Source organism: Tubulanus polymorphus, chromosome 2 (assembly GCF_964204645.1).
Source record: "Tubulanus polymorphus chromosome 2, tnTubPoly1.2, whole genome shotgun sequence".
Lineage (NCBI taxonomy): Eukaryota > Metazoa > Nemertea > Palaeonemertea > Tubulaniformes > Tubulanidae > Tubulanus > Tubulanus polymorphus.
Window position 1 is genome coordinate 1882824 of NC_134026.1, and position 17290 is coordinate 1900113.

Sequence of the window (17290 nt, forward strand, 5' to 3'; positions counted from 1 at the left end):
TTTCTTAGATTTACAATTTTTCGGTCTCAAGTATGAGAATTGTATATAACAACAATTTGAGATGATTATTTAATCCTTTCCTGGGTGGTTTTGATATTTCCATTGCAACCATCTGAAAAGATTTTAAAGGTTGGCTAAAAGCGAGCGTTTCTACGGAACTTATTTTTTAAGTAAGTTTGTTACGTGTGCTTGGTGTATTCTAAGAACCATTATGCACATTGTTTTGTACAAAATCTTTGCAAGTAAATTAAAGTCTTATATCCCCTGTCTGTAAGTGGATTTTACACGGGTGCTTACGCGTAATCAAGGAACTTTAAGTTTCTGTATATTAACGTATTTGCGTCACAGAACTCACAACGACACGGGGATATTTCTATTTTGAGAAACACGGCAACTCTATCATTTGCTTTCGTCGCAAACACGTCATCGGCTACTCAGCGTGATTAACCGATAAGGCGAAAGGAGCTCTAACGCCAAAAGCTTTCTATTCGGGTTCTATTCGAAACGAACATTAACGCAATGCAATATAGTATATCATATAATGACACATATTCAGTAAATTCTCTTACCTGTCGTTGTAAAACCAGTAACGCGCCAACAACCGAACCGAATTCATATATGACAGTACAGGCACATGGCAACTCTGTGGCGTCAGAGTGTTTATGTTAGCGTTGATTCGCTGACCGGTTTCCCGCGACTTTCTATTCAACCGTCGCCTCCGCGAATCCAATAATCGAATCGAACGAATCAATCACCCCCGACTACAGCCAATGATCATCACAACACAACCAAAGGCGCTTTTGTTTTTCATTTTACAGCGGCTGCTTGGTGATAATCGAAATCACCTGCAAGTCTTCCATCCCCACTTGGCGCGCTTTTGTCCTGCGAAAACAGCGTCATTATTGAAAAATAAAACAAAACAAATTATTCTAATCTAAATAAAACCTTGTTAGAATCCGTTCAGATGAAATTTTGCAAATTCCATAAAGGCCACTGTGGCTGCTTCTTGGGGAATATCAGCCTTATGAAGAAAGTGAGTTAAATGCGTTTTTCTTAAATTCGTATAAGCGAATCGGGCCTTGTGATCATTAATGCATTTATAATAAGCGAGGTGGCGTCTTGTGCATGCACGATTTCTGAACATGAGCGAACCTTAAATCAACAAAAACCAGTACGCACACCAATTGTGATTAATAAAGGCCAAGTGGGACAACATATTTATTCTACCCAAAACAGGTTGGGTGGTTATAAGTGTTAAATGTATAAATAGAGAAGTGAATATGAAATACGGTATCAGTATATATGTGCCATTATAAATTTGGAATATGGCGCAGAAATCAGAAAATTCGCCGACGCTGCTGTGGCTTGGATCTTCGGTTTATTTGAAGGATTATAGAGCTAATTACAACACTCCGAATATCGTTAAAGTTACGAAAGGCGAATATCTTCATTTGGGAACAAAGGATGAAGCCAATTCGTCGAACCCGAACAGACAAGATGAAGCTTATCTTCACAAGGTGCAGAGAATATCGAAAGTGTTGGCGGTTAATATGAAACATAGTCACGACGCGATGAAGATAGTGCAAACTAACCAGAAATTAGCGATACCGGTATCTTATCGAGGTTGGTTCGAAGCTCTTTCCGAAGAAGGACGACAAATTCGACCTATCAGATCAATTACTGAACTAATTCGAGTCTCGCCTCATACATGTCTCGTCCGCGAAGATATCCGCGGTTATACTTGTAAGGATAACGGTGAAATATCGTTGGATCATTATCGCATCGTGAAAGCAGGTGAAACTCTGACTCTGTTCGGAGTGATAAACGCGACAGCAAATAAACAAAAGCAAACGACACAAATTCGTTTTTTGCGCTGCTTGGACGAAAATGGACAAACTGTTCAGTTCAGTGCCGAACAAAAGGGTACGTTTAGTCCAGTGGCCGCTCGTAATATAAGCGGTGTACATAATATCAAGAGTATCATATCGAACTTTCGTTTGCCCGTGACTGTGCATTTGGCGTACGGGCCTCGTCCCCGAACTGGTGATAAAATCAAATTCAGCGGTATTGTGCGTTTATTGTATGTTTATGATGAAGAAATTGCGTTCACGTGTTCATTAACGGGCAATGAAAGAATGCTGCCGATTCCGACTCACGTACCCTTGAAGATTTTGCCGTCTGCAAATTTCGAAGAGATCAAGAATTCGCCCGAAATGAGACAGGTGAATACGAGATGCGGTAAAATGGCCCAAAGTTACTTGAACAGCATTCATGTTTTGTACGACGTAGCTGTTGATTTGCCCGAAGAGGCCCCAAAACAGAATCATCCCGCAATCCGACAACCACAGAGTCCACAGCCTCCCGAACCAGAAATCCCGGATAAAGTTACTCAACTGCCTAAAGACGAAGAAGACCAACTTTTCGACGAGGTTGAAGATATCTATCTGTACGTAGTGCGTTACGGTATCAAACCACCCGAAGGCCTCGTTAAGAGACATAACTGGTCTGAACATGACAATTGGGAAGAGCCTATTTATCAAACGCTTCATAAAAAACCAAAAAACAAAGACAAAGACCAACCGCAAAAACTACAAAAATCTATGGAATCTGGAGGACATAACAAGGTCTTTCGTTTTCATCGACCGAAACAGGATACTGCAGAACCTGTCTGTACAGTAATACACATGAGTAAAGAAGAGAAATTCGATCAGGTTGATTCATTAGGTGATATACCATTAATGATACCTCAACAACCACCACCATTACCGGCTCGAAAATACGAACGATCGCACAGTGTCGGAGATATCGTCGAACCTTCACCACTCGACCGTAAACAAAAGCCAAACGCGGATGTTTCTAGGCGCAAATCCAACCCTGCCATCTTCCGTATATTCGGAGCGAAAAAGAAAACGAAATTGAAAACTATAAAAGCGTCCTCGCATGATAGCAGTGACGGCAGTAGTAGCCCTCAGAGTCCGGGTGGTTCAGGAGACAGCGATGAGAAGGTTCAAAAGGTCCGCAGAAACAGTAGAGTGAATATGTACTTATAGGATCATTTCGGATTTCTTCATTATTTTTCATTTTCGATGATATTCGTCGTGAAAACATACGCAAATAGGTTGCTTCATATATTTCATCTATACACGTCGTGACGCAAACAGGTTCCTGGTTTACAGGAAATTACAGATCATCAAAAATACAGTATAAAGACACCATTCTTCATGCGAACATTTGCAATAGAATGGTGGCTTGAAGGCTTTCTATTTTAATATGGCACCAGTTTCATAGAATGGAAATATACATATCGTAAAAATAACTGAAAAGATCATAATCTGAAACTATAGAATTCAAATCAATTTGATTTTACGGTTTTAACATAACTTTCTCAAATATCTGATGAAATGATCGGTCCTCGCCAGCTATGTGTGGCTTTACTGCACCGGCTATTGCAGCACTATTCATTTATGTATCTATGTATGTAAGGATTTATTGTAGAAACTACACCTTTATGTGTTTAAAGAATTAACTAAACCATTTTATGTTGTTTTATTATGGAAATACAACAATGAACTAGTTGTATTTATATTCACTTGAGAAAATAAGTTTCATTGTTTCAATAAGAAAGGAAATCGATTACGAAAAGTTCGGCAACTTACAAAACGAACGGTTCTTTATGCCAGTTGGGGAATGAACTTAACCCAAGGTGATACTTGGACCAGTAGTTTTAAATTAGATCTGAGACTGGCTTAAGTTTGGTTAAAGTCGTCTTTGGGTTTTTAAGTCATAACTGTACGACTGACTCTTGGTCGGATTTCTCTAACCAGGGAGGGTTCACTCCTACCTCCCTGCTCCAACCAACGCCTATTGAACCATTCTAATCACACGTAATACCTTCGCCTTTGTGATATTCATGTTGATATTCGAGTGAATAATTAATAAATAGATGGTTGGGATATGACTGGACTCTATGAGCTGATTGAAAGTCTTTTAGAATTCACCCACTGAGTGAATTATTTCCTCTGTAACGACTCCTACACAGTTGTATTACAATCCTATCAATGACTCAGCTTGCGAGAGATCCCGAAATTCAAAAGACAATAATGAAAACTAATATAGGATATGTACAATTTTATTAATAAAGTTCTTTGCTGTGACTATTATACAAATCTAGGTCAGTTCTAATACAGGAAAATATTCTAAATTTTGATGACATGACGCAAAAATAATTCGCAAAACATTAATAATAATTACACCAGATGTAAACATTGTTTATACATATGCACGGACCAGAAATCTTTCATAAATAATTATCTATTTCGATAATAATGATTTAAAACCAAATAAATAAATAATTTTCGTTATTCACTGTATATATGTATGTATGTATGTAGATCAACAGGCGTTTCCAAGAGCTTTTGAAAACTGGTTTAATGCAATAAGTCAGTCTGTAAAGAAACCTGACATGAATATCTCTTTCCTATTGACATCTATTTTACGAATTCAAGCTCGCACCAAATAAGGAGCTAATAAAGAAACTTGCTCAGAATAATTATAGAAATAGTGCTTGTATTGATGTACTTACACGTATGGTAAATCGTGTATCAACAAGGAAATAAATATAATTTTGATTGCCACATATTTACATTAGAATTATATCAAACATGTTACACCAGAACTCTCATATATACCATTTAACATATATTTTCGAAAAGCTGCAAAAAAAAAATCTGATGAGACAAGATTTTTGAAGCGACAAAGTTCGGTCTATTTTTCGTGAAATTCAGCACCTTACAGCATGATTTTTTCTTGTATTCATCACGAATTAAATGAATCTATTGAGATTGTTTTATGCGAATCACGAGGCTGTATGTAACACACGGTTAAAGTCATTATACGCCGATTCTAGATCGAATAACATCTGTCGCACTTGGTTATCATCTAATTCATCGCTAACCTGCATCTGACTGAGAGTTGACAACCTGAAATCGATAAACACATCCAATCAGAAATCATTCCAACAACAACTAATTTCTACTCTTTTATACGCATAATATACAGTGGACTCTTTCTTACTCCTGATTACAGTCAATTATTTCAAAATCTCTGACAATTTGGCTGATAATTTGGCTCCTACGATTTGACCAATGCCTTACCAAATAAGGCAGGGCTGTTCTACGGCTTGTATGAAGTGGAAGAATGACAAAACCTTACCATTGTTCTACTTTGTCTTTGCCTTCGAAGTCATTTGGTAATATACTTAATGCACTCATACTTTCCATCAGCTCTTTAACATCGGGATAGATCTGAAACAGTCGTGGAAAATAATGTCATCTGAGAGATGTGAAATCATCGATTTCAACCGAGAACAGTAGGTTTAATAGGTTTACCTGATCCATTGCTTTAATCTCGAGACGAAGTTTATCCATCACAGTTATAAAGAGCTGGAAAAATTACACACATTTAAAGCAACGTAAAATTCTCTATATTCACCACAGATTCCAAGAAAACATATTCAAAACACTTACAGATACAATATCGGCAATACATTTGATGCTTGTATTGCCTTTGTCATCTTTAATCGTAATTGGGCGATCTTCTTTTATCCTTTCTAAAGCTGCAGGACAATCAAGCTAAAATAACAAGAACATTACAAACTACAATCATTTTTTTTACTTTGATTTTAATGTCATAAAACCATTAATCGAGTTCAACTTTCAATAAAAGTTCTTTCACGCATTCTTCAAAGGTAATAAAAAGTGTAATTAAGCCTTTGTCTCTTTCACAAAATAAAATGCAAACTGTACCTTCATTTTCTTTGTGAATGCCTCAACTGTCGGAAATTCATCGTTTTGGACTTGACGAAATGCAGCTTTATATTGCACTAATAGTTTTGAACACGCAGCAGTATATCTGTAACATAGAGTAACAATAATCAGAATACATGATCGTAAGGCTCACTGAAAATTGGTACAATCTCGTACTTACTCTTTTGGGGTTACTGCGTCTTTTATATAGGCTTTCTCTAGACATTGTAGAGTATTAATAACAGCAAATAAATCAGCCATGTTGTCATACCTGTGAATTGATATATGTATCCAGAAAAGTTACTGAATAACTTTTATCCCAATTTCCACAATTAATGATTTGGCAAATCGATTCATAAGGGTACCTACTTTTCTCGTTCTTTGCCTGTTTTGTACAGTTTCACCTCCTGTCAAATGAGTAAATGAATTGAAGAACTTTTTAAGAAATCGTTAGCAGGCTTTTTGACTGGTCCAAAATTCTTGTATAGGCCTAATTACTTACCTCATATAATTCGGGTCTATTTTGAGCTACAAAATAGAAGATACAGACCAATAATTAGCTGTGGCTGACTCGGGCGGTTGGCATTAAAGAGGTTTTGTTTGTGACCAAATTATCGGTGGAAAGCTTTTAAAATCGGATGAGCTTATACCAACTGGTGGTGGTGGTTAGTGATCATATCCTAGCATGAAACTAAACCACCACCACGACAGTCAGACTTACCAGCATTAGGGCCTGAAGTGGTTATTCCAGCAAACATATCTTCTTTTTCGGCAAAGAAGCGTAAATTACACTAAATCTAAATGAAAATATGAAATTGAGGTAATTGAAGAATCTATTTGATGAACAAGAGTATGAAGAGCCAGAGATTTAAGGAAAATCATATATTTTTCAAAATTTCAATAACGACATGGCACTTTGGATATTCTAAAATTGATATATTTACGTACTGAATATGGATATTCTGCAACTGCTATATACCATACAGTCAGTAGGCTTCGTAAGAAGTGCTTTTAACAAATGTCAATTTTCTAACATTAAAAAAACGAAACCCGGAAGTAAACTGTGAAATGAAGAAAGTTACGCCAATCAATCTCTGAAACGAATAGGTTCGAATCCTGTTCAAATTGCCACATTTTTTATTCGTGTCCATATCTTACACAATAATGAATAACCCATTTTTCAAAATCTTGCTTTAAATGATAATGTAAATATAGGCCTACTCTTAGATCTATTTCGTTGCATGCGTTGCTGTTTCATGAAAATCCTATAGGTGGCAGAGTGTTTTGTTATGACAACTGTCAACCATAACAAAGCCATGTGGACAGTACCTGTCAATTTAATCAGCTTTAGAAATCCATAGCAACACAGACTCAACTAATTGGTATATCATCTAAAAGTCTGAAAGAAATGACAGACAACCTTGCAGGACTGGTGTTACACGAAGCTGCAACTTTGGGTGATTATGATTCATTGGAAGAGTATCTATCCAGTGGGAAATATGACGTGAATTTGAAAGACGCAGAATGGGGTTTCAGAACCCCGTTACATTGGGCATGTACGAAGGGTATGTAGAATGTGACTTTTAACATGTGCAAGAAATGAATGAAAACGAAGAAAAAAATGTATTCATATGTTTTATTGTATCTTCGCTGCAGTTGTTCCTTTTTCAAATCGTCTAGGGTTAGCCTACAGCTTATCTTTTTATCATTACAGGTTACGTAGAATGCATTCGTTTGTTATTAGAATACGGAGCAAAAGGAACATCCAGAATGGTAGATGGTTGGACACCTGCTCATTGTGCTGCAGAAGCCGGAAAACTCACTTCGTTAAGGGCCCTACATACGGCACATGTTCCTATGAATAAAACGAGCAAATATGGAGACACACCAAAACGAATCGCTGAAATATATGGTTTTGATGATTGCGTTAAGTATTTAGAAATGTTAGTAATAGCTGATCTTTTTATGGCGATTGTGTTGGTAATGCAACAGCTTCGTTTGATCATTCTCGACAATTTATCATATTTGAATGATCAATCTACTTTCGACAGGGCTGAACAAGAAGACAAAGAGAGACGAGTCAAACATCGGCTTCCAGATGACGATGGGAACGATACAGATCCAGATACGTTAGAGGACATGTATTGAAAGTGATGTGAAAACCCCGAGGACACTTCAAGCATCCATGATGATAATTGCATTTATGTTTAGTAATTGTACATGAATAAAATTCATACTCAAAAGTTTTCTTTCGTTTTTGTGTATGCCGTCCATCCTTTTTCGCAATATGACTATCATATCCTTAGCAGGGATTCGAACCTAATGGTATCTTGGCGTATTTATCTTAACTGGAGAAATAAGTAGAAATAGGATACTTACATATAATATTATCTTTATTTCAGTTCATACACAATCGCAAAAGAACAAATAATAATGTATATATGTGTAAGCACCATATGAACAAATATAATTACCATCCGGTATTATAAATCTATATATATATAAATCTATATATATTTGACAACAGAAATGATCATATAATCATCATTAGATGTTTCTAAAACATTGAAATGAAATATATCTACCGGAAAATATCACTTTAAGCACAGAATATATAAGCTCTTTTAATAGTCGACAGTTCAATGGAATCCATATTACCGTTATTCACTTTTCATAGAAATAAGAAATTTAAAATGCATATACACATATCATGATAAAATAATGCTTTAAAATAGTTTAAGCACTAATATACAAACACCAGAGCTTATGGATTATCACAACCTGCAGGTCAGCATTCATTACACAAGGTAATGGCAAATGATATACAATTGTATAGATTTTCGAAAATGTAAATATGTATATATGTATGCACATGCAGTCAGTAAAAAAAATGTATGTTTTTCGGCACATTTTTATAAATTTTGCAAATGATTGTACGGGACTTACTACAGTGTGGTATTATTCAAATATCTGATGATGAGATATGGAATGATTTTGCAGGACAACCAAAACGTTTACAAACAGGAACAAATCTGAGCAACAGTTGACCAGTGAATCAACAGACCTAAGTCATTTTGACATTTGATTCATCACCAAAACATAACGTTATAAATGCTTAAATTCTCTACTTTAGAACATGTCAGTCAGATACTGATTGAAATGCTCAGGGAATGTGACACGCTGAAAATTGTCTTGCTTGTTCAAGTCTAATGTATAAAAAACGTTAATAATATAGATATTAAAGATATAATTTGATATACAACAGCAGCATAGATAGCAAAGACTCATATAGATACGTTCGAAATATATTTGCATATCATTCTCCATATAAGGTAAATAACATGTGGTCATGCATAAAATGAAGCAAAATACCATAAAATGGTGAAATACCACATGTACTTCATAATGGTAACTGAATATTCATGGAATTTAGGTTAGTAATTCCCTGTATTAGCAGCAGCGGCGGCGGAAGCAGCAGCGGCAGCAGCCGCAGCAGCAATAAAAAGTAATCCTAAAAAACTAAACCAAGAACTGAATAGTTCAAAGTATGACATAGTTTAGCTATACATGTTTGTATATACACAGTATAGGGAATGTTTAAAAATCTTAGTTCATCTTAAACACAGGTCTGAATAACCAATTTTTTCGAATAAGGCAATGGTTTAACAAATACTTCATATATAATAATATATCTGTTATCATTATGATATACCGTATCTGTTTATCTATAACTAGATCAGATTTTCTCTGGTGGGTCTGGACAGTGAGTCTTCACAACTGAAATCCTTTCCAGCTTTAATCATTTCAAGAAATGTTAACAGAATACTCGATTGACTCATCATCGACTTAGTAGCAGACAACATAGCAAGCGGAGAAGTGTCTTCCGTTTCAGGTACAGCCGGCCGTAAAAGAGTCGGCCCAAATACAGTAGCCAGGTTTTGAGTTGTCATCTTGTTGATGTCATCTTTATCACTGACGTTGACCAGATGTCTCAGAATGAATAACGCGGTGTGATAGTTCGGTTCTGGAAGTTGTTTAAATAATGCTAACATGCATCTTTCTTTCGCAGCAGGATCGACCAGACCTAAAATTACGACATAATTTCAGTGAATATCGAAATTCGTACTGAATTCAATTCAAACATTGAATACGTTTGTATTACCTTGACCCTGAACGAAATTGATGTATAGATTATCGGTAAACAATGATTCTGGGAGTTCGCGGAAATACAGTTTTATGAGACCGGTAACTGCATTAATGTCTGCCAGTGTTAATTGCTTCAGACCAATACTGACATCTGGATTATAAAATAAGAGCAAGGTACAGTCAGAAAGATTTGAATAATACAATTTTCAATTTCAACTGAATGAACTATTTACTTTTATCAAGCTGTTTTTTGAGGTTCTGAATATCTGAAGTAACACCAGACACTCGGTATATGCCGACCTCATCCATTCCTATTCATAACAAACAATATGGCGACCATTTAACAAATGAATATCTGATGGTATGTTTGCATGTACATCTACAATCGAAGCACAGTGAACCCCCGATATACCGCCCTCCCATTTATCGCCACCCCCAATGTACATCTTAATACAAATGCATAGTAAAACACCCCCGATACACCGCCATACTCTCTATACCACCAAAATCGAGCTGCACCGATGTGGCCGGTATATCGGGGGTTGACTGTACATATCTACTTACCTCTAGTCTCTATTTCACGAACGCAAGCTTTGACAACAGATGGGACATCATTGCGCTCACGGCTATAATACAAAACATACATTTAAAATATTCTGCTTTATCAGATATCATGTAAATCGATGTCAATTTGTCGGTGTTTTTTAGACTTTCCAGTTTTTGCGGTTATAAAATGAAAATTTGAAAAGATACAACCAAAGACAAGAATAGTAACTTACGCAGTGATGCGACCCAAAGGAGTTCCAAAAAGAGCACTTTTGATTTTTGAGACATTTCGTTTGATAGTATTTGAACTGCTTGTGTATTTGACAGAGACAACCACATTCACCTAAAATAGAATCAACAATGATATATCTATACAAAGGCAACATTACAATAGAAATAAGATCTTGTGTCTTTTTTTACTCACTGCTTGTTGCAGATTGATCGTGTATTTCACATAGTTTCTCGACAGCCAAGATTTACTGAGTTCTAATGCGCCTCTACCGATGAGATTATCCTGATCAGCAGACGTTTGATGATAGCACAAAACGCGTAATGTTTGTGAAGAGTCCAGAGGCAATTCAAAATCCTACGTAAATTAAGCATGGATTAAAGGAATTTCGCATTAGCGTACATGTACATAACAGAGAATACAAACAAGACTTATCTATGTATGGTACCTGATTCCAGTAAGGATTTCCAACTATTGTATTCGTTCGAGCAAGAACTGAAAACTGTCCGAATGAATCGACTTCCAGTGTACAGTAAGTAGCTGCAGGTTCCTTCATGTTTTCGATATGATGAATGGTGACATTCAACATACCATTAATGACCTCCTCATCTTTGCCTACGAAAAATACATGTGAAATAAGCTTGCTAATTTATATTCTCAATCAGTAAACTACCGGGGTATATGTAAATATTTCTATCTTACCTTCCTGTATTAGGATAGTTCCAAGATTATTCACTTTAATCTATATTTGAAGATTTTTGAAAATATTTTCAATTTTAATAAACATGAAAAATAAGGATACAGGTAGGTTCAGTTTATTTCAGAATAGTAAAAGAAGTTTACCTGTCGACAAGAATTGATCAGTGACTGAACCTCAAAAACACTGAAGTAATTTTGCCGAGGTCTGGCAACTGAAAATGATTTCGACGATTCATTGAATACTGAAAACAGATATGCGTAGATTTCAGTGAAAATACACTGCGGCTAGTGTATTCAAATGATAAGATGAATACGTCACGTATGTAGAAGTATGACTAGATTGATAAATAGGAATTACCTTTTTTCTGAGTGACAGCTATGGCTTCTCTCCACTCATCTCGTTCATAGTCAGAAGTCATCAGCAATGTGTAGGCTTTTCCATGTTTATTAGTTACTTTAAATGCCAGAGTTGGTGAAGCGAGGACAAGGTTACATTTCTAAAGAGTAGAAATAATCAAACAACTGCATAAATCAGAGAGTGCTTGTACACATGAAATATGTATCTACATACATCTACTTTGAACACCTCTGTTCACAAACCCGTACTTACAGCTTCAATCAGTTTCTTGCGCAGTCGATCAACCTTACTGCTCACCATTGACCAGACCTTGTCTCCTCTACCAGCTTGATCTTCTTTATCTATTTCATATTTTAATTCATGTTTATACTGTTTCACTTTCTTTCGAAGACTTTCTACGTCTTGTTTGTTTTTTGTCTCCAGATCTTCATCAACTGCACAAAATAAGTCAATAACATGTGTGTAAAACTGCATTATTCAGGATTGTGTTCAAGTTGTTTCTTTGAATGCTGTCACAAATTAACAGATGACAAAAACTCAATTTCAAGAGAAAGCTACATCGACAATTATGGATTACTGGCATATACTGTAATATTGACACTGCACCAACACCAGACCATTGAAATTGTTAAGAAATTTATGATTTGAAAAAATAATCAATTGATCCAATAAAGCAATTCTGCTGTACCATATATGCAAATCATGCTACAAGAAAATTCCTTCAATAGATTTTTTCGGAGTAATAATCTTATGACTCGTAAAATTTCACAGTTGCTTTGATCAGCAGATAAACAAACATACGGAATTCAAAGCAATAATATCTCATACAAAGTTCACGATTTGAAAATGATCTTTACAACAACGATATACAACTAACACCAATAATAATGCATATGAATTTGTTCAATGTACGCATGGTCATTGAAAAATCAGATAAATTTCTGAAATAAATTTTTCTGATATCATTGTCATTGAAAAAAAAAACGTTTTCTTATAAACTTTAAATAATGCTATAGAAATTTCTACTTATAGAATAGATATTTAATACATGTAATAGTAAATGACATGTTGAACATGCAGAACAAACTGACTCATGACAATGATATAAGACTTCTGTTCATGCCTCTAAAATGTGTTAGAAATAAATTGATTTTGTGCTCGGAATACCTAATGTCCTATCACTAGGACGACGAGATTTTGGTCTCAGAACATTTTGCCGAGAATTATGCACGGCATCAGGATCACCGGCTAAAATGTGAAATTATTCGTTGAGAATGTTAGTAAGATTATCAGTTCGTGAAAGATAGAAGATTGTGTTTTTACATTACGTTACACATTTACCTATAGATTTCAATGTTTCACCCATATCAGCTGTTTCTGCCAAAGGAATGAACCATTTAACCTCAAACGTACATTTATTCCTAGATTTTGAATAGATACAAGTTTAGATTTTAGATTTTCAGCATTTCAAAAGATGTGGTTGAGATAAGTAGGGCTACTACGTACTGTTTCCCTTGTTTGGGCTTCGCGCATACAAGAACATCACTGAATAAGAAGAGATGTCGCAATTTACGAGAACCGTGCACTTGTTCAACCATCAAACTGTTTCTGACAAGAATTCTCTCATTACCAATTGGCTGCAACAACAAATATATCAGAGTTTAAGTAGCGAGCAATAAAAAGGGATTTATATAACTATTTTTGACAAGATTAACATACCCTTTCAGGGCTCTGACTTTCGGGTAAAAACACATCAACTTCTTCGAGGAAATTTCCAATTAATTTCATCGAGCTTTCAAGTTCTTTACGATCTGGATGATTGACAGGTGTCTGTTTCAGTAAATCCTAAAAACAAAGACAAATTATTTGCGCTTTTATACTTTACTAATTATAAACGCCAGCAAATGGGTGGGCTAATTCAATATACCTTGAGTGTCAGTGAATTCCTTTGAAGTCGCACAACAGGTTTGAAAAGTAAATCTAAAAATAAATGATTACCAGGGTACTTTTTAACTTCAGTTTTGTTGAACTAGAAATGTGACTTATGTAGTGTCTTTTTTTGAACGTATCTAATGAAACAGAGCATTTTTAGTCACATTTGCTGCTGGCTTTTTACAAACCTCTTAATGTTTCCTTTTCCTCACGATCACCTTTAACTGTTACTTCCTAAATATCATAAAATCATGATTATATAAATGTTGAACACAACAGAAAAGCTAACCATTGAAAACCTGTTGTTGATATGATTCTAAAACCGTAATTACCTCAGCAATACTTCGGAATATTTCATTTTCAATAACAAGTCTATCGACTTCACTCACAGCTGTATGATAATTTTTGACATATGATTTTACAATTTCTAATTCAAACAAAACCTAACATGGAAAGAAAGAGAACAAAAGCTTAATTCAGTTGTTTATGCATCTTTGATATCAGATGTTTGAATGTGAAATTACCAATTCTTTAATCGGGGCAGCAACAACTTGTTGCAGTGTCCAATCCTTCAACTGATTTTCTAGATTTTCAGCAAACTTGCGATGAAGTTCGTAAAGTGTAGGAATGCCATAGAATATAATCTTAATCTGTTCTTGCGTAATCACGGGATTAGTTGTAGTGGCCAGAGAATTTTGATACTAGAAAGTAAAACATTTCATGATCAACTGAAATACTGAATGTTGAGCAAGTGAGCTGTATCAGGAGACAAGCAGTTAAGCAAGTACCTGTAAAAGTGTCCTCAGGCAATCTAGATACTGAGACTCACTGTCTAATAGCTGAGTCACAATAATCTTTCTTATATCAACACTTTCAACTTGTGTTTCTGGCGTTTCTTGCTCCACCAACTAGGAAATAGATTAAAGGCAAATACATGTTCAGGGCATTTGTTCATTTGAATTCATGTTATCTCAAACAAAATAACGAGGGTACCCTGCTATATTCTATCAGTAAATCTTAGAATAATTTTACATGTATATTCCAAATTGATCTCAAATGCATACAGAGAATTCGTGTAAATGGTGGAATGATTTTATGCAGTCAATTCTATTGAGGAAGTTTATGTTAACAGCAAGTACATGTAAACAGTTTTCAGGAAGTAAATGATTCAACGTACCAGTATGAAATACATATAATTTCTACTAGACCATTCATAATTCGAGTTATTTCAAATGTAGATATTAATAGAACAGGAATATATTTCGTATTGTTAAATCTATTCGATAATGAATAAACAATTTTTGATTGGTACTAACAACTCGTTCTGTTGGCGCATCCAATTCATCGGGATCTTGATAAAAACTCTCCTCATCAGTTGGTTTCATAGTATTCATCATCGATTGTAAAACATCTATCGATTCTGTACTATCACATCTTTCTGAAATGATATATTGATATTAACATATCATATAGATACAGCAGTTGATTTAAATAATTCAAGTAGGAACACACTTAAACTAAGCTCAGCAGTGTCCATTGATATTTGATTAATTAAACTGGAGACTGTTACCTAGTTGTATATTCAAACACTGAAGAATAGCCGAATAACCACATTCAGATGTGGAGAATAGATAATGAAATTTAAACCCACGATAAACACAATAAAAAGAATGAAAATAAAAAACACGACATTTTGAAGTCGCTTTTAGAGACCATCATCAGGTGGATTATGGTTTGTTTTAATGAAGAGTTACCTGCGTCCGATTCTGCTAAATTTGTACAATCGACGCTCAATCTTTGATGAAGCGTCTGGGGAACTTTTCCGCATTTCAACTTTTCTCGTTTGCGATTTCGTATTTGACTACGGTCGACGTACAGCATCGATGGATCGATCTCTTCTTTTGTTTTCTTCGACAACAAATGGAGACTAGCGTACATAGAATAGATTTCATCGTCATCGTCATCATCATCAGTAGATAAACATTCCGCATTAACGGCTGCAGCAATTTCCATATCTGATACATTATCGTAGAGATCGTTCTCTACTATTTTAGCGTTGTAAACAGTAAATGCGTTTGACGCTGCTAACATCGGAGATTGGTCATTGGGGTCGGGCGTCTCGGAGACGTCAGTTTCCGTCGAAATACAAGAATCGCGTTCAGCAAATACCGGGTTGACGCAGCTATAGATATCCTCCTCGTCCTCCTCTTCTTCTTTGTCGTCATCGGGTTTCTGCGCGACCTCGCTGTTGCAGATAGCTTCGATATCTTCGTAAAGATCGATGTCATTCGGATCCGGCTGCGGATCGACGTCGGGTAAATCTTCGTAAATGTGACGCGACTGGATTAATCCGGATTGATCAGACAACCTACTCGACCGATTCGCCGCCGCTGCATCAGAGCCCGAATCTTCGCATGATTCAGATGCTTCAGACGACAGGACACTTCTGTGTTTGATCGAACGTTTCAAATCATACAAAAGTTCGTCATCAGCGCTATTTCTTTGAATCATGCTCTTTTTCGTTTTTTCAGAAGTTTTTTCAGCGCATTGTTGTTCCGTAGTGATGTCTATTGCCTCCTCTGAATTATGCTTCTCGGATTTCAATTTCGAAAACATTTGTTTCATTCCTTTATTACTCAATAGCTTTGGTTTTGGTTTCACAGCTGGAGGTTTAGCGCTAGCACTTCTTTTCATAACAGCGTAATCACCATTTTCAACGGGAATTCTGCTTTCTTGATTATCAGACTTTGATTCAAGCGACAGAGACAGATGTCCCGTAAGCGAATTTTCCATCGTGGATCTTGGTCTCGGTAATCTCGGAGCACTATTGTTCATATCTAGTCGATCATGGTTTATGCTCGAGGACAGGTTTTGGTGGTTTGCGTATTTTGTAATTCCGTCGGATGTACTCCGCAAGCGTCTGTCTTCTTCATTTTGTCCTGTTTCATTCAGATCTGTAGAAGCACTTTTTGACTTGGTTTTTGCTAATTGCAGCATATTATTCATTGACTCCAATTGCCGGATTATGAATTGCTCTTTCCGTTGTTCTGTCCGATGCTTCATAAGTGACTTCTGTAATTTCTGTTCAAGTTTCGTGGTTTTTGAAATCATAGCCGGACCGGAGCGAAGATCGTGGTCACTGATAACGTTTTGTAAATGCGTTTGACAATGTCGGATGATGTCAATCGCTTCCTTCGGTAAATCGGCATCCGGAAAATCATTCTTCCAAGCTTTCGTAAATTCTGTGACAATATTGACTTCCATTATGAATATGAATACCTTTAGTCACTCAAACCGAGAAATATTTTCGTGACAATTAATTAGTCACCGACCATTTTCTACCCAATTTTCGAATTCCAGCAACAGCAATCCCACCCATTTTTATATTATTGATTATGGCGTTCAACGATAATAGTTACATCTCATCACAGCGATATATTTCACTTTTTCTTGTTGCCACCAGTTTCTCTTTTTCACTTGAGTTGTTGTGTTAGAAATGAAATCAACAAAATATAAATAACAATCTTAAACTTCCTGGTTGATGATTTCCGGGTTTCCTCGAATGACGTCATTAAA

General features: G+C 35.9%; 4 protein-coding genes across 4 annotated transcripts; 2 read left to right on the forward strand and 2 right to left on the reverse strand.

Annotated features, from left to right (window-relative positions):
* The first annotated feature begins 1221 nt into the window (after positions 1 to 1221).
* On the forward strand, positions 1222 to 4156 carry LOC141898830 (uncharacterized). Its single transcript, XM_074784948.1, has one exon. It carries the CDS (start codon positions 1326 to 1328, stop codon positions 3048 to 3050), a length of 1725 nt encoding a protein of 574 aa, XP_074641049.1. The 5' UTR covers positions 1222 to 1325; the 3' UTR covers positions 3051 to 4156.
* A 452-nt stretch (positions 4157 to 4608) lies between these two features.
* LOC141898831 (vacuolar protein sorting-associated protein 28 homolog) lies at positions 4609 to 6868 on the reverse strand. The gene is made up of 10 exons (XM_074784949.1): positions 6753 to 6868; positions 6526 to 6601; positions 6307 to 6332; positions 6174 to 6211; positions 5986 to 6075; positions 5805 to 5910; positions 5526 to 5630; positions 5388 to 5441; positions 5212 to 5303; positions 4609 to 4979 (listed from the first exon to the last, which is right to left on the reverse strand). Exons 2-10 carry the CDS (start codon positions 6560 to 6562, stop codon positions 4856 to 4858), a joined length of 672 nt encoding a protein of 223 aa, XP_074641050.1. The 5' UTR covers positions 6563 to 6601; positions 6753 to 6868; the 3' UTR covers positions 4609 to 4855.
* Positions 6869 to 7066: 198 nt separating this feature from the next.
* LOC141898658 (ankyrin repeat domain-containing protein 66-like) lies at positions 7067 to 8029 on the forward strand. The gene is made up of 3 exons (XM_074784685.1): positions 7067 to 7369; positions 7519 to 7747; positions 7856 to 8029. The coding sequence occupies exons 1-3, from the start codon at positions 7213 to 7215 to the stop codon at positions 7950 to 7952; spliced, it is 483 nt and encodes a 160-aa protein (XP_074640786.1). The 5' UTR covers positions 7067 to 7212; the 3' UTR covers positions 7953 to 8029.
* Positions 8016 to 17260, reverse strand: LOC141898657 (active breakpoint cluster region-related protein-like). The gene is made up of 22 exons (XM_074784684.1): positions 15469 to 17260; positions 15031 to 15152; positions 14503 to 14622; positions 14239 to 14415; positions 14047 to 14157; positions 13903 to 13948; positions 13710 to 13762; positions 13502 to 13627; positions 13289 to 13419; positions 13124 to 13203; positions 12950 to 13030; positions 12035 to 12216; positions 11783 to 11921; positions 11569 to 11666; positions 11428 to 11467; positions 11174 to 11340; positions 10921 to 11082; positions 10730 to 10839; positions 10515 to 10576; positions 10184 to 10261; positions 9967 to 10101; positions 8016 to 9888 (listed from the first exon to the last, which is right to left on the reverse strand). Exons 1-22 carry the CDS (start codon positions 16976 to 16978, stop codon positions 9536 to 9538), a joined length of 4083 nt encoding a protein of 1360 aa, XP_074640785.1. The 5' UTR covers positions 16979 to 17260; the 3' UTR covers positions 8016 to 9535.
* Between the last annotated feature and the right edge of the window lie 30 nt (positions 17261 to 17290).

Coding starts and splice junctions, on each gene's coding strand:
- LOC141898830 (XM_074784948.1), top strand. CDS start 1,326: ATGGCGCAGAAATCAGAAAATTCGCCGACGCTGCTGTGGCTTGGATCT.
- LOC141898831 (XM_074784949.1), bottom strand. CDS start 6,562: ATGTTTGCTGGAATAACCACTTCAGGCCCTAATGCTG. Junction 6,076..6,173: donor ACAGGCAAAGAACGAGAAAA/GTAGGTACCCTT, acceptor ATCAATTCACAG/GTATGACAACATGGCTGATT. Junction 4,980..5,211: donor AAAGACAAAGTAGAACAATG/GTAAGGTTTTGT, acceptor TATCGATTTCAG/GTTGTCAACTCTCAGTCAGA.
- LOC141898658 (XM_074784685.1), top strand. CDS start 7,213: ATGACAGACAACCTTGCAGGACTGGTGTTACACGAAGCTGCAACTTTG. Junction 7,370..7,518: donor ACATTGGGCATGTACGAAGG/GTATGTAGAATG, acceptor TTATCATTACAG/GTTACGTAGAATGCATTCGT. Junction 7,748..7,855: donor TGCGTTAAGTATTTAGAAAT/GTTAGTAATAGC, acceptor TACTTTCGACAG/GGCTGAACAAGAAGACAAAG.
- LOC141898657 (XM_074784684.1), bottom strand. CDS start 16,978: ATGGAAGTCAATATTGTCACAGAATTTACGAAAGCTTGGAAGAATGAT. Junction 13,204..13,288: donor AAGCCCAAACAAGGGAAACA/GTACGTAGTAGC, acceptor TTCAAAATCTAG/GAATAAATGTACGTTTGAGG. Junction 12,217..12,949: donor TCCTAGTGATAGGACATTAG/GTATTCCGAGCA, acceptor TATTTTGTGCAG/TTGATGAAGATCTGGAGACA.